Source organism: Cynocephalus volans, chromosome 1, assembly GCF_027409185.1.
Source record: "Cynocephalus volans isolate mCynVol1 chromosome 1, mCynVol1.pri, whole genome shotgun sequence".
Taxonomy (NCBI): domain Eukaryota; kingdom Metazoa; phylum Chordata; class Mammalia; order Dermoptera; family Cynocephalidae; genus Cynocephalus; species Cynocephalus volans.
The window spans coordinates 131,026,328-131,043,272 of record NC_084460.1 but is presented as its reverse complement, the minus strand read 5'-3'; the positions used below and the strand labels follow the sequence as shown (position 1 = coordinate 131,043,272).

General features: G+C 36.1%; 1 protein-coding gene across 6 annotated transcripts in view; it reads right to left on the bottom strand.

Moving 5' to 3' along the window:
• The window catches only part of USF3 (upstream transcription factor family member 3), a 43,185-nt gene that overhangs the window by 7,644 nt on the left and 18,596 nt on the right, over nt 1–16,945 (bottom strand). For 3 of the 6 annotated variants that reach the window (XM_063078804.1, XM_063078797.1, XM_063078815.1), the window contains 5 exons: nt 13,846–13,959; nt 12,370–12,434; nt 11,841–11,869; nt 8,639–8,721; nt 2,927–3,023 (listed from right to left, as the gene is read on the bottom strand). In XM_063078804.1, the coding sequence (XP_062934874.1) occupies nt 2,927–3,023; nt 8,639–8,721; nt 11,841–11,869; nt 12,370–12,416 (256 nt within the window). In that variant the 5' untranslated portion in view covers nt 12,417–12,434; nt 13,846–13,959. Of the gene's footprint in view, nt 1–2,926; nt 3,024–8,638; nt 8,722–11,840; nt 11,870–12,369; nt 12,435–13,836; nt 13,960–16,945 lie in introns of those variants that run through there. The other 3 variants (XM_063078808.1, XM_063078823.1, XM_063078832.1) reach the window with 3 other exon arrangements.

Sequence of the window (16,945 nt, the reverse complement as noted above, 5' to 3'; positions counted from 1 at the left end):
AAAATTCCCAATTCAAAAGTTTCCAGTGAAGCAGCTACACAGAGAAGCAAGGGAAGACATATTGATATCATGGTAACATGCTAGGAAAATAACACTAAATATCAATAGAATACCACTAAATGCTGCAACAGCTAACATTACTTGTGGTAGGAACAGATAATCCCTTTTATAAATGGCTTTAGTTTCTACTTTACCCTTTGAAACGATGGGGACTGGTAGGAACATGTAAGAAGTAAAGTGGGAGAGCACCAAAGAAAGCAAAAATGGATCTTTCATGTTCCTTGGTAGGGACAATGTAGGTATGCTACTGAGCAGTGAAGGTGTCTGTCACACCCCTACTCTTTTCTAAAGGAGACAGGTTGACCTATGGGTCCCACTCATGGGGCAGCCTTGGCTGCTGGTATTTATGCTCTGTGACCTCATACATCCCCATCTGCCTTGCCGTAGTGGTAGGTATTCTCATCCCTCCCCCACGAAAGGCAGCCAGTCCTTAAGGTTAATGCCCTATGAGGCTAATGCCTGAAATAAAAAATTGCATTCCAACAATGATGAGCTGAGACTAGAAGATCATTTTTCTCAGATAGTTAAACTAATGGACAAAAGAAAGATGCCAGTGTGCCATGGACATTAGAAATTAAAAGACAATTATTGTTCTAATGATAATGATCATTTCACTTATTGCGCATTTACTGCCTGGCACTTTTCTTTCATTGTCTCATTTAATAATAATAATATTATTAGTAACAACAATAACAGCTGACATGTATCAAGCATTTACTATGTGCTACACTTTAGGCTAAGTGCTTTGCCTGTCTTATCTCTTCTATTTCTCTTAAGAACCAGAAGATGAGTACTGCCTATTATTATCACCATTGTTAGATGTGAGAAATAGGCTCAGGGGAGTTACAGAATTTGCCTAAAGTCAGATAGGTAGATATTACGTGTGATGGTTAATTTCAGGGGTCAACTTGACTGGATTAAGAAATAAGTAGAGAACTAACGAAGCATTATTTCAGGTGTGTCTGTGAAGGTGTTTCCAGAGGAGATACGCACATGACTCTGAGTAGACTAAATGGGAAAGATCCACCTTCAACGTGGGTGGGCACCATCCATTCGGCTGGGGGCCCAGATAGGACAAAAACAGAGGAAAGCTGAATTGGTTTCTCTCTCTCCTGAAGCTGAGATACACTCTTCTCTTCCTGCTCCTGGACATCAGGACCCCAGGCTGTCTGGCCTTGAGATGCCAAGACTTACATCAGCAGTTCTGGGGGGGTACTGAGGCATTCAGCCTCAGACTAAGAATTATACCATCAGCTTCCCTAATTCTCAGGTTTTCAAACTAAGAGCCATGCTGCCAGCATCCCAGGGTCTCCAGCTTGCAGATGGCCTGTTGTGGGACTTCCCAGCCTCCAAAATCATATGAGCCAATTCCTCTAATACATCTCCTCTCATATATCTATATCTGTATCTATATCTATATATCCTATTGGTTCTGTCTCTCTGGAGAACACTGACTAATACACTATGATTATTCTCATTTTAAGATAGGGAAACTGAGACTTGGAGAGCTTAAGTAAATGGCCAAGGGGTACTGAGAGAGTAAATGAAGCTGAGTTTCAAACCTAGGTGGGCCTGACTCCAAGGCCATCGCTCTGACCACTGTGCTAGACTGTCATGTAGATGGTAAATATGTAGAGGAAGCCACCCGGAGGAAAAAAAAAGGATAGAGCAGATGCGCAAAAAAGAACCAGAGAAACAGTGATCATGACAGAGATGTAGCCAGACTTCAGCTGCTTCAGGTGCTTTCCCCAACCCTGGCTTGGCTGTTCAGCTTTTTTGAGCACCATGCCACCTGTATTTTTTTCAATAGTTTCCGTTTTCCCTAAGGTAACTTGATTGCCTCAGCCTTTGTGCTTTAAAATTAAAGCAGCTTTCATTAGAAAAGTCTACATGTCATTATGGCCTTTGTGGGATGCCTCAAAGTGATTATCAAAGATATATTATGTATCTAACTATCTGACAACATCATAAAAAGGGGCCTGGATCATAAAAGACAGCTGACCTAAGTGAGGGGTTGAGTTGTTATTTAACTAAATAAACAAGGACAATTCGGAATGCTGGTCTCCTGGATATGCTTTCCAATATCCTTCCCACCTATTACAATAAACACAGCCCTGCACTGTCCCCACCTCAGCAAATTCTGCCCTTGTTTCTCTCCTTTTAAGTTGACCTATTCAGTTGTCACAGGAAATTCTCTGTCTGCTCTTATGAGAGCTATAAGTAAAGGACAATTGAAATTGGCCTACAACCCTGAGCTTTACACTTTCCTGGTATATTTTTCTTTTCAGCTGCTGTAAGGAGACCTCCCCAGTGCTGGTGAAAAAACAGAACTAATTTCACAGCATAAAAAAGTAACCCCAACCTAAAGATCAAATATTATTAAATGACCAGGCAGTCTGATGCACACATTACATGCAACATAAACAATTATGAACTGAATGTTTTGGCCTTTTAAGTTAATGCACAGTTAAGTCTTGGCACAGGGATATCCTAATCTTGTTAAGTTACACTGAGCAGAACTCTCTGTTACATCCTCTTATGGGATTCCCCTACATACAAGATCCAACTCAAATAAAGGTGATTAAATATTATTTGTATCATGAGTTAGGCAAACATGAAGTACACAGAAGAGTCCAAAATAAAAATTAAGTATATCTTCACGATTATACTTGCTCACAGAGGAGGAAAAAAGAATTAAACTAAAATGAATTTATTTGCAATACTATTCTCCCAAACCCATTGAATGCAGGGTCTTAATAATGTTTTTGAGTTAAAAAAGCCTTCTATATCCTAACATAATTTTCATTGTGACACAAGGCTTAAACCTTTAAAATACAACAAAAAGTAAGACTCTTCAAACCTTTACCTTGTTCATTGTTTCCCCCATTAAGCAGGAGTTCATCATTCTGTCTTTTCAATTCTGTTATATATTTAAAGGCTTGGTCCAGGATCATATTCTTACTCTACAAAAAAAAAATTAACCATTTAAAAGTTTCACTGAAAGTTAAGAACTTGCCAGAAGAAACTTAAAGTTTTGGCTTTATCACATATATATGATATATATTTTTTCATAATTTAAAACAGGCACCATATTCAAAAGCATCTACTGTTCACATTTCATTTACTAATTTCTTTTTTGGCAGCTGGCCAGTACACGGATTATAACCTGGACCTTGCTGTTATCAGCACCATGCTCTATCCAACCGAGTTAACCAGCCAGCCCTGACTTATTAAATATTTATTGTGCATTTACTATGTAGCAGGCATTGTTCTAGGCACTGATGATATAATAGTAAAACAAAGTCCCCTCCCTTGAGAAATATACACACATACACAAATGCACATAAAATAATTAGGTAGTGATAAGATCATACACACACACACACACAAAAGTGCTATGGAGAAAAACAGAGCAGGGTAAGGAGGGGGTGAGGGTGATGGTGGAGGTTACTCTGTGCTATGACTGAATGTTTGTGTACTCTCCAAAATTCATATGTCGAAACCCTAATCCCCAATGTAATGGTATTTGGAGGTGGGGCCTTTGGGAGGTGATTAGGTCATGAGGGTGGAGCCCTCATGAATGGGATTAGTGCCTGTATAAGAAGAGACAAAGAGATGATCTTTCTCTGCCACATGAGGACATAACCAGGAAGCAGGCCCTCCAGGAACCAAATTAGCCGGCTCCTTGGTCTTGAAGTTTCCAGCCTCTAGAACTGTGAGAAATAAATTTCTGTTGTTTAATCACCCCATCTATGGCATTTTTGTTATAGCAGCCTGAACTAAGACACTCTGCTACAATTTTCTGTATAGGGAGGTTGTGGAAGGCCCCTCTGTAAGATTATACCTGAGTAAACACTGGAAGTAAAAGAAAGCATGCTCTGTGGACATGTGGAAGAGGAAGGTCCAGGTAGATCAGAAGGGCCAAGGCCTTCAGGCAGGGCTGGGTTTGGCATGTTTGAGGAACAGGAAGGTGAATGAGGCTAAGGTGAACTTTATGGAGACAAGTGTTAGAAGAGGCCAGAGAGGGCCTTCAAGACCATGTAAAGATTTTGAATTTTAATCTTTGTCTTTATTCTGTTAACCACAACTACAAATTATTTTCATATAAGTCAAGAAAGAAATGTCGCTTCATTGAGTTTTGGTGTCATGCTCCTGGTATATTCCATTCCTAAACTTTTTCAAATAGAATGCATTTTATGTCAAAATGTTCCTTTATTCCTAATTAACAATTTTTTAAAATTGAAAACAAAATACACATATGGCAAAAAAAAATGAAAATAATAAGAAATACATACTGAAGAGTGACATTCCTTTTTGCCTTAGCTCTCTAGACTCTGTTCCAGAGGCAACCACCATAAAGTTACTTGTATATCCTTCCAGAAATATTCTATGCCAATAAATGCCTATATATATCTTTTTTAAAAACTCAGATAGAAGGATGCTATAAACAGTATGCTGTATTATTTTTTATTTAAAAAAATATATCTAGGTGTCAACTTGATTAGATTAAGGAATACCAAGAAATCTGGTAAAGCTGTCTTTTAAGGTGTGTCCATGAGGGCATTTCCAGCAGAGATTAGTATGACAGCCTATGGGGGCTGGGTGGGAAAGACCCACCCTCACTGTGGGTGGGAACCATCTAATCCACTGGGATCCTGGAGAAAACAAAAGTCAGAGGAAAAAGGTGAATCTCTCTCTCTATCTCTGTCCCCTGTCTGGGACATCAGAGCTTGAGACTCTTCATCTTTGGGGTTCCAGGACTTACACTAAGGACATCAACAGCTTCCCTGTTTTTGACACCTTCAGACTGAGTCACACTAAGAGCATCCAGTTTGCAGACAGCCTGTTGTGGGACTTTTCTTCATAATTGTGTGAGCTGATTCCCCTAATAAATCCCTTCTCATATATTTATAACATATCCTATTGATTCTGTCTCTCTGGAGAACCCTGACTAATAAATACATTTGGAGATACTTCTATCCACCATTTAGATATCTGTCTTACTCTTTCTAATGGCTGTATGTACTTTATTTACCAGCCTATTACTGATAAACATTTAAGATATCTAATAGTCATTTCTGGTTTTTATTCTTCAGCTATTAAAAATGTTGCAGTGAATGTTTAACTTCTACTCCACTATTTATATTATTAAATATATCCAGTATTTTATGGATAGCTCTTTTCATATAGGAATCACTGTGACTGAGTACTTTGGTTTGGCTAGTTACAATTCTGGGTTCCTTACTTGAGTCCCCACACAGACCCGACATGTAAACCCAGGAAACTCTTTACTTTAGAAACAGAAACTAATATTTTCGTTTCTTAAAACAAGAATCTGAACAAAGGCAGAACTTGTTAATGCCCAGCCACCTGTCCTTCTACTGCAGACAAGGGGCAGAGCATGTAGCAATAGCGCAGAAAATCTTAAGCTGCTCAGCTTCTCGGAGCCTGTAGTGGATTGTATTATGTTCCCCCAAAACTCACTGAAGCTTGAATTGTGTCCCCCAAGTTTTATGTATTAGAATCTTGGCCCCCACTGTGACTGTTAAAAGGTTGGGAAATCCTATTATGGTATCTGAAAGGGGGAGCCTTGAAGAGGTGATTAGATTGTAGGAGGACTGTGCAGTAGTGAATGGATCAAAAATGGTGGTCAGAGGTGTGGTTCTGAGGGCTTTGAAAGAAGAAAGAGGAAAGTCTGTCTCTTTCTTGCTCTCTCTGCTCTGCCACTACCCTGCCATCACGAAGTCACCACCAAAGAAAGCTTTAACCAGATGTTTTCCCTGGACTTCAGACTTCCTAGCCTCTGAAACTGTAAGCAATACATTTTGTTTTCTTTTTTAAATACCTAGTTCCATGCATTTTGTTATAAGCAACAGAAACAGACTAATACAGAGCTGAATACTGACTTCTTTTGCATATTCTAGGACACTGAGGAAGTGAAATGATTTTGTCTTTCTTTCTTCAGTGATACTCACAGGAATGAAAGCCAAGAGCAAAAAAATAAGATTTTATGGGGAAACACCAATATTTACTGAGCAGCTGTTATACACTGAGATGTGGAGAAAGAAAAACAAATCAGAAGACAGAGTTTGCCATTGTGTTGAAGAAACAAAGAACACATTTAAAAAAACTAAAAAACCCATTTATTGAAATCTAAATCCATCCTGTAGGGAAGAATGAAAAGAACTTGAAGTGTAAGTCCTTGCCAAGGAAGATAATATTGAGAAGCAAGCCGATTTGGCCCTTCAAAATCCTAGGAAGTTTCAACACTGAGAAGCACCAGATACTACAGAAGGTGGGGTGAGGTGTGGCTTTAAAATTCAAGGGACCAGCTAAAAGACTCTTAATAAAGTAACAACAACCCCCCCCCCATATATCCTATGCATCTGGATGACTTCCTCTTCCTTCCCCAACAGCAGGAGACAAGTTTATTGTCTGTGAAACCAGAGAATTTCAACCTCAGGGATACTTGGCACAAAAGTGGACAAGATGAAGCTCCTAAGTGAAAATAGAGGGGTAAAGTAGAGGAATGAGACTCTCTAGCCCCCATCCCTGACTCAACTCCCAGAATAATAGTAACGAGGCTTATACTCCTCTTTCCACCATTTCCTCTCCCAGGGAGCCAACTGATAGATTCTTCTTTGGGGGAAAAAAAAATTAATAGCTACCCCCCAAAAGAAAGAAAAACTACAAATACTGATATTTTTGAGTTCTATAACAACAGCAAAACTAGCACACCATCTAATTATGTGATGGGGCCACCAAAAGACATGCCTATTCAATCAGCTTTTTAACACCTTATTCCCAAGTATGAGAAAACAGCTATGTATCACTAAACGTTTAAAGTAAGACTCCAAAAAGAAAGAAAAAACATCAAACAACATGGCAAAAAAGGAAATCAGAGGAAACAAACACAAAAAATTGAAGAAAACTTCAGGAAAAAACCTATATAACATTTAGAGATGAGACGATATTATATCCACAAAGCAAACATATGGTATGAAAAGGAACAAACAGAGAATAAGAAAAAAAATTCTGAAATTAAAAATATGAGAGCTAGAATTAAAAACAGAAGAATTGGAACAGACCAACAGTTGAGATTGAAAAAGGAGAACAGAGGGTTCCAGAAGTAAAGTCACAACAGAAAAAAAGGGAAAATGGAAATTATGTGGTACATTTGACCATGCAAAAAACTACACTAAGAGATTGTTGGAAGTATGGGAAGAATTAAAGATAAGTATACAGAAAATTAAGCAAATGAAAAACCATAAGGCAATTATTAACTCCAAAATATGAGAAGTTACATAGGAAATGAACGATAATAATAGTATACTCCTTAGCTCAACCATAAAAAATATTTACAGTCTTAATAATAAAAAAACTTAATACCAATTTAACCAAAAGTTGTGAAAGAATTATATTGGGAGGATCACAGACAGAGAAGCCAGGGGAAATAATAGAAAATTGATAGATTATATTTAAAATGAAAAAAATTAAGACATGGCAGTATTTGTATGTTATTTAGAAATATAACAGTAAATTCCAGAAGAAGCAGCTGAGTATAGTTGCCTCTAATGAGCTGTGTTAGGGTTAGGAAGCAGGTAGGAGATTGATGTTTGTTGTTTTAAGTTTTTTAGTGCTATTTGCTATGTTCATGTATTAATTTTTGCATATATTAATTTAATTAAAAATTAATTAACAAAAAAAGCTACTACAAATTATATCTCATTATAACTATACACTATATAACCATTAAAAAGAAAGGATATCATATGAGGAAATGTATCTACAACCAAAAGTCCACTATGCACCACTGAGTAAAAGTGACAAAGCAGGTTATGAAACAGCACTGAATATATATATATATATATTTATAAACACTCTTATCTTCATAATGTCGGGAGAGATGTGTAACATTTTAACAGTGGTTATAACTTGGAAGTGGATGTCAATTTATTTCTTAAACTTTTTTATGCCTTTCATATTGTTTCAACTTTTTATTTTGTTTTGTTTGGTTTTTTGGTGGCTGGCTTGAACCCTTGACCTTTGTGTTACAAGGCCAAGCTCTATGCAACTGAGCTAACCAGTCAACCTGCTTTGTTGTCAATGAGCATGCTTTATCCTTATTATCAAGAGAAACAAAAAGCTATCTTCATTAGGGAAAACTGTCGTGCTTTCAGCTGAGATTTTAAGTACTAATGGAGGTTGATAGGGCATGGAGAATAAATTAAAGAAGACATCCTTGGAAGATTAAAAAGACTAATGAACATGACTTGGCAGAAAACTAAAGAAATGCCTGGTAAATAGAGTGGCACATATATAAACACAATTATGGGACTAACTTAGGAATTCAAGAGAAAACTCAAAAGAATCTAGAAATTACACGTAGGAAAAATTAAAGATAGGTATATAGAAAATGAAACAAATGAAAAAAAAGCAATTAGTAGCTACCCTCCCCTACCCCCCCAAAAAAGAAACATAAATGGCAGAAAACAAAATTAATTGTTATAACCACTGAGACAACTTAGGGAATTGCCTGTTCACAAGTAATGAATTAAAATATGAGTAGACGTCTTACCTGCTTCAGGGCAGGAGAACATGGGATCAGCTCTCCTATTCTGTTTATCCCAGCATTGATTTTCTTCTTTCTATGCCTCTCCACTAGATAGGGGGAAAAAATCCATTTATCAAACGTTATACAACTCTGCCCAAGTGTCCCATTCTGCCTGCATAAAGAAATTTTAGGTAAAAAAAATCCCTAAGACTTGCTTATCAAACATTATCTACTGAAGACAAATAACTATAAGTAAATAAGATTTCTAAGAACATCCTATTTTAAGTCTAGAGTAATAGAAATTGACATAAACAAAACTTTTATTCGCATTTTAAAGAACATCATCTATAATAATTAAATTCTAATGATAAATTGCTACTATTGCATTACTATTGCAATCATTCTATTATAGTTCAAGTAATTATTAGAGATTTTAGTGATAACCAAATTTAAAGAGCCCACTAACAAGCTAAGTCGTCAGAAAGCTGCTTCTTTATGGCAAATAAGCAAATGAGACCTTTCTAGACAAACTAAAGAAACTTAAAACAGCTTTCAGGATGACTAGAGGCCCTTTTTGGAATAGAAAGCTATTATAACTTCAGACAGACAAGAAAAGGCATTGGTTTCATTTTCTATATGCGGTCTGGGCTGCCCACTTTGGCCATGTAGGATCTTTCTCATCTAAGAAACTGGGCAACTGACAACTTAATTAACTGTGAAATGTTCCAGGCTTATGTGCTACAACCTTAAAAGGGGTAAGGTACAAGATATTATCTAAATAATTTCTACAAGATACTGTTAAGTAGAAACATTAGTCTTGGCTATTTTCTGTTAGAAAGTTTTCTAAAACCTTCCTTTCTAACAAAGGATTCCATTGCTTCTAAGATTATCTTTCAGATTGTTGCATGGGTAGGACTTGTTTTGAAAAATATATATACATATTTTGCTTCATGATCTAGTAAGGACACCCTTTTCAATGACATCTAATTACTCTCTCGTAATAAGTTCCTCTCAAGACACATTTCTGGCACAATGTGATAGCTGATTCTAATAAAAAAGATTTAGTTCAAATGGCCAAAAAAGATTAGATTTAATTCATACAGCCCAAAAAAGGAAAGCAATTAAGTATAGCTCACTTTTCTTCTGAATTCTCTAACAATAGTATTTGTTGTTATCTAAGAGCAGATTTTTTTTTTTATTACTATACATATTTGTGGGGTACAGAGTTGACTATCAATAGCTGTGTACAATGTGTGATGGTGAAGTCAGGATAGTTAGCTTATTCATCATTACAATACGTAATCATTCTTTGTGTCTATAACCAATTAACCAATCCCTCATTAATCCTTTAACCAATTCTTCATTAATCCCCTTCCCTCTCCCCTTTCCCTCCCACTCCCCTCCCCCTTTCCACCTAAGAGTGGATTTTGTTTGTTTTTGTTTTTGGCAGCTGGCCAGTAAGGGGGGGGGGGGTCCAAACCCTTGCCCTTGGTACTACAAGATAGTGCTCTAACCAACTGAACTAACTGGCCAGCCCTAAGAGTAGATTTTTTTTAATGTGTGAAGGTTAAAACAAAAAAACCAACATTTAGACTCTACCCATAGTGATAAATGGGACTTCAAAGGCAATAAATTCCCCATTCTGGGAAACAGCAAAATATCCCACCAGTGTTCAATGCATATTTCCATAGATAAAATTTTCCCAAGGGACCTTTAGTTAGGGAAAGGAAGATATTTATCGAGTAATAGAAATTAACTTCTAAAATAATATTTTTAGATCTGAATGCAGTCCCTGATGGAAAATAAAATGTTATACGAAGGGTCATATTATAAATGTATGCACAATTAATTCTATATATGTTTATCTGGCTTTGGCCTGTAATTCTGATATTTGAGATAAAACCAAATATTTATTTTTTACATTTCTTCTGTTAAGTCAGAATTATAGGAGATATTGTACTGGACTAAGCTCCTGTTCTAGGTCCCAACAAACCAGACTAAAAATCAGAATGTTGTCACCCTTTTAAAGTTCCAGGTCATCAAACTCAAACTAAGTTGCTGGAAATCAGGAGAGAGAGAAAATTTCCCAAACAAGTCAGTTTAAATCTTGAATAGGCAGGATAATTAAGTTCCCTTCTGCTTTAATCCTTACACAAAAGTAACCTGAAGTAACCTGATGTTAACCAGTTACTTCTCCATTTTTCTGTCTCCCAGTTCCCACCTTACGAAGGAAGTAACATTGAAATGACCAGTCACTTTTTGTTCTTTGTTTCCACTTTGGCTACAAAGCCAACCTCTTTTGCTCCAAGTCACTGGAACATTTATTCTATTTTATGGAATAAAGTGTTGCCTGATTCTAGAATGGCCATAAAGCAAATTAAGATTTTTAAACTAAATTTGCTATAATTCTGTCCTTTGACCCTTCCTATAATAGAGGACTCCACAGCTTAAGACTGTTCACATAGCAAGTCCCTTTAAGATATATAGGCTCCTTCCCATCTCTTCCCTGCTGCTCTAAGCAGCCAGTCCCCTCTAGAATTTATGCAAAGACACACCCTTCATTCTATTCAGGGAAAGTGTATCTGGGTTTCCTTATTGGGTGTGTTAAATTAAGCTTGGCTTAAAGGTTTCTTCAAACATAGTGAGGTGTAACGTAACTTTTTTTCTTTGTTTTTTAATTGTAACCTAACGTGAATGCAGAGACTATAACCTACCCTTGTTAACAAGTAGCCAAGTCTCAGCTAATTACAGGCAAAAGCCCATCTGTAACCAATCCAGCTATTTCTGTACCTCAATTCCTTTTTCTATATGTCACTTTACTTTTTCTGTCAATAAATCTTAGCCAACCACATGACAGCCCCATAATCGCTCTAAATCTACTGTGGTTCTGGTGTTGCCCGATTTGTGAATCATTCTTTGCTCAATTAAACTCTGTTAAATTTAATTTGTCTAAAATTTTTCTTTTTAACAGGTGAAATCACTTAAAACACTAGCTCCAGGAATATATTAACCTCTTACATTATCTAGAGTATGAATCAGAAGATAAGCAAGTCATCTTCATGAGACTAGCAAAATATTTTGCCAATTAAAAACAATAAACCCTTTCCTAAAACATAACAAATAATGATTCTAGGCTTATAACACAAACACTAATAATCAACTGCAGTACAATTTCATTTTGAATGCAAAAAATGCTAACAAGTAAAATTTAAATTATTGTATCTACCTGCATTGTGTGTCTCCCGGTTTTTCTTTCTGAAACAAAAAGTGTAGAACAAAGGTAACACAAAAATAATGGGAAAGCATTTTCACCACTTTATGTTTTGAGAACCATAAAAATAAATTTTATGACTTTTTATTTGTTGCATTAATAAGAAACCACCTGAAGAAAAATTTTCTTTTATTATGGTATGAAAACCTAACTGCAGATACCTCAATATAAATTTAAAAGCCACAATTTCTGGAAGTAACTAACATTCTCTATTCTTTCATACCCAGAAGTCATAGGTTGGGAAGTGAATCAATCACTGAAAACCTTAACTATCTGAAAAATTAATTTAGGTGCTAGTAAATTCTCAAAGTGATGTGCCAACCAGGTGACTTCTGATGTTTGCCCTGGCAGCCGAGGAGGGGTGGGTGTGGGTGTGTAGGACAGACAAGCAACAATCCCTAAAGACTACCTACTTAGCAAAATAGGAATTAATTCTCCTTCTTATCTACCCAAACTATATTATTTGGGGGCTGTGGGTACATACCTATGCTGCTTTTTTGTAGGAGTCTCATTCTCTCTCATTTCTGGCATGATTACAGTGATAGGAACCTACAAAGGGATGGGAAAACACAACAGCAAGCTTAGTCATTCTAGAATCTTAGAGAAATTGATCAAAAGCAATTATATTTGAATACCAAAATGCTAAAAAATAAAATTGACATAGAAAAAGCACTAGATTAGGTGTTGACAATAGAAAGAGGTATAAGAAAATGGGACAAAAATATTATAAGCAGCAAAAGCAGAACATGGTGAATGTCAAATGTGAGGTACAGTCAGAAAGCATTTGAGACAACTGGAGTACAGAAAGATTATTGCAGGCTTGGAAATCAGGAAGATCTTAAAGTGTATGTGGATTTGAGGAAGACTTGGAATGACAGGTAGAACATACTTGAGTTGGAAGAATTATGTTCTTTGTTCATGATACTGAAGTGTTATACAGAATTTAAACTAGAACAGTGGTCCACCTCTCTAAACACAGAAAATAACAAAAATGACAAGTGCACAAACATGTATTATTCTATACATGGAGGCATTCATTCATTTACTCATTTGCTGAATTTCTTTAACTTCAAACTACTAGAAGTCACACGTTATCATTAGAGAGTCATTAAAATCTGGGGATGAAAATTCTATTTATAATATGGAGACACTAAAAAATATTTGCACTATAGGAAAATATACACATATATGGAAAAAACCTAGAAGCGTATACATCAATATACTAACTGTAGTTATGTAAGGTTAACAATATTATAGATTATTTTTCTTCTCTGATTTTCAAAAATTTCATAATGAAACCTTTAATGTTTTTAAATCCCAGGGATTGACAACCTTTCAAAAGAGGTCTGCCAAGCAGGGACACCTGTTCTGGTACACCAGAGTAGGTGCAAGGGTGGTTTCCCACTTTTTTCTCTGAGAGAGAAAAAGGAAGCAAGTATGGAGTCTGAAGTCAGAAAGCATGAGTTTAAAATATGGTTCCATCATTTCCTAGCAGTCAGATCAAGTTATATAACCTGTCAGTACCTCAGACGTTTTAGCTACAACATGGATCATAACAGTATCTACATCACTGGGTTGTTTTGAAAAGGGAATAAAATAATGCAGGACAGCACAACACCTCATTGCCTAGTAGGAATAAGGAGTCAATAAATGTTAGCTATGAATATTAATGAGGTATTTCAGTTTAAGCTTTGGCCTTGGAAAGGAGGGAGAAGATGCCTGGGAAATAAGTAGAAGTGAATGCTGGCAAGAGGATGACACGAAGTACTGACTGAAGAAGACTGCAGAGAAATGTATGATCAAGACCCATTTCCAGCAGCTTATTCCTATTCCACCTTCCCCCTACCATTTGTGAAGGTAACTATCGGCCTAAAAGCAATGCACTCACATTAGATAACCATATAATGATAATGTGGGACATGTAATTAAATACATAAATAATCCCTATCACCTTTCTCACCAAAGGGCTTGCAGTTTCTTCACTTTTGATTCCTGGCTTCCAATGCCTCCTGTTTCTGATCCAAATGTATCATGTTCTGCCAGAAGATGGTCTATAGGTTATGTTTTCTTCTTACTACACAAGAGAAAAATCAATGAAAGTTTATAGTTGCTAGGTGTCCATTAGCAGCACATAGGGCAAGAGCTGGCAACCCAAGGCATGCAGGCAAAGTTTTAGTGGCATGCAGGATGACCCTGAATTCTCCCCACCACTTGAAGGCAAATGAATACAGTCACTCTCAAAAGTCACCAATGGGTTGGCTACTTGTGCTCCACCTCCACGAAGATGGTAGCCCATGGATGGTCCCCAGGAGATGATTCCTCCTTTCTCTTATGCATGCTCACTGTTCCTTAGGTCCTCACTGCCGGTGGGTTACCCTAAGTCCTCCACCTAGGTCTTATACTAAGATCTGTCCTCAATTCTAAAATTCTTTCCTTCAATTTTTTTTTATCTCCCCTTTCACTCTTACAAGAGTGACTAAAAATTTACTCAGTACTAAAACTCACTCCACTAAGGCAGTGACACTAGGAAAACAGCCCTCAGATCTGTGCGTTGTATGTGCTCTATAAAAAGTGTACGTTTGGGGCCTTCATCCCAGACTTGACAAACGAGAAGGCTAGGTAGGGCCCAGGTATTTACATTTTCAACAAGCTCCTTGGATGATATTTCTTTTTCTTTTTTCTTTTCTTTTTGGTACCAAAAAAGTTTGAGAAACTTAGCTCTACTTTACGGCAATGTTTCCCAAACATTTCTGATAATAAGTACTATCTGGAGGTATTTGGATAAAAATACAAATTCTCAGCCCATCCCAGGCCCATTGAACTAGTCTCTAAGACAGGAATTCCAATCTCAAAGAGAGAGGTCTGAAATTTAATGAGTGCCTCAGATAGTTCATATATGGAAAATTTGGATACACAGGCTGGTATCTTTAATTGATGAAATTTCAAGAATCTGACCAATAACCTATTTCTAGTCTTTTCCCTACAGCACTTTTGAAAGCCTGCAGGTAATTTCACGTTGTGATTAAGATACATGAAGTAAAAGTTCCAATTGTCTAAACATCTGGAATCTTAAAGTATATGATACTAGGGGCCTATCACATAAATAAACACATTCTTTGAACTCAGGTGAAAGCCATGAATTTAATTGAAAAAGGAATTCAACTGCAAATCAAAATTATCCAGTTTACCAAATACTACTATGAATACCCATTTCAAACCACATTTTAACAAATTCGATTACATCCAATTCAATGCAAAATTATTTCCATGTTCATTTCTCCATATATTAAAACTGCATTCTTAGTGTTAAAAAAAAAAATCTATTGGAATAAGGAACTATACAATATTTACATAAATCTTTGTCTACTTACTATTTAACATATTAATAAGGAAATGGCATTTTTATAACAATATTTATATAACTAAATACAAATATACTCTTTAAAATATTTAAAGAGCTGTAATTTTTAAAGAAAAGTGCTAAAATATTACATTAGTAATATATGAATTATTATGTTTTTATGGTAAGAATTATTTCTGAAATTAGTCAAACCCATTGATTCTCAAAGTGTGGTCCACAGATCACCTGCACCAAAATCACATTTTTTAAAACTTTTTTTCCCTTTAGGTAAAACTTACATATAATAATTTGCACACATCTTAAGTATTACATTTAATGAGTTTTGACAAAGGCACACACCTGCGTTACTCAACCCCCATCAAGGTACAGAACATTATCACCAGAGAAAGTTATTTCAAGACCCTTCCTAGTCAATCCCTTTCCCTACTTCAGAGGCAACCACTATCCCAATTTTTTTCACCATAGAACTTTATATAAATGTATAAATTGAGAATTATTTTGTGTCAAGCTTTTACTCAGCATAAAGTTTTTGAGATTCATCCAGTAGTTTGTTTTTTTCATTGCTGAGTATTAATATATAACCACATGTGAACTTACAACATAGTTTGTTTATCCATTTTTCTGTTGATGGTCACCTGGGCTGTTTCCATGTTTTGGCTACTATGAGTAAAGCTACTACAAACTCCTGTAAAAGTCTCTTTATGAATATCATCTTTCGTTTCTCTTGGGTGAATGCCAAGGAGTGGAACTGCAGGGTGTATTATAAGCAATTCCACTCCTAGATATTCACCGAAGAGAAATGAAAGACAATGTCCACAAAAAGACTTACATAAGAATGGTTATTCCATTTTCTCCAGTGACAGTACTATTGTGCTCTCTGTCCCACAATGTAGGAGAGTTCTGGTTGTTTCACATCCTCACCAACATTTGGCGTAGTCAGCCTATTAATTTTAGCCATTCTGGTATATAATGACATCTCATAGTTTAATTTGCAGTTACTGGATGACTAGTGATATTGAACACTTATGTGCATATTAAGGCCATTTGTCAATCTTGTCTGTTCATATCTTTTGCCTATTTTTTAACTGGATTGTTTACCTTTTTATTTTTGATTTATAGAACAATTTTATATATTCTGAGTTCATTATACCTTCTGGATACCTGTCCATTGTCTGAAATACTGAAATATATTTTGCAAATATTTTCTGCCATTATGTGGCCTGCCTATTCATTCTCTTAACTGTGTCTTTTGGTGAGCAAAAGTTCTTGATAAAATGAAACCCATCGATTTTTTCTTTTATGATTATTCTTTTTTGTGTCCTGTCCAAAAAACCTGTACCCATCCCCATGATATTCTGCTATGATTGCTTCTAGAGGTTTATAGTTTCAACTGTTATATTTAGGTCAGTGATCCATATGGCATAACGTACGAGTCAAAATTCATTTTTTTTCCCCATAAGTATATTTAGTTGTTCCAACACCATTTGTTGAAAAGATTTTTTTTCCTCAATGAATTGTTCTGGCAACTTTGTTGAAAATCAAATGTCCATATAAGTGTGGTTCCACTTCTAGGCCCTCTGTTCTGTAGCTCTCTATTCTGATCTATGCTTATGTCATTAACACACAGTCTTGATTAAGTACATGTTTAAAATACAGATTCCTATTCTTCACCCCAGATCTACTGAGTCAGAATCTTGGG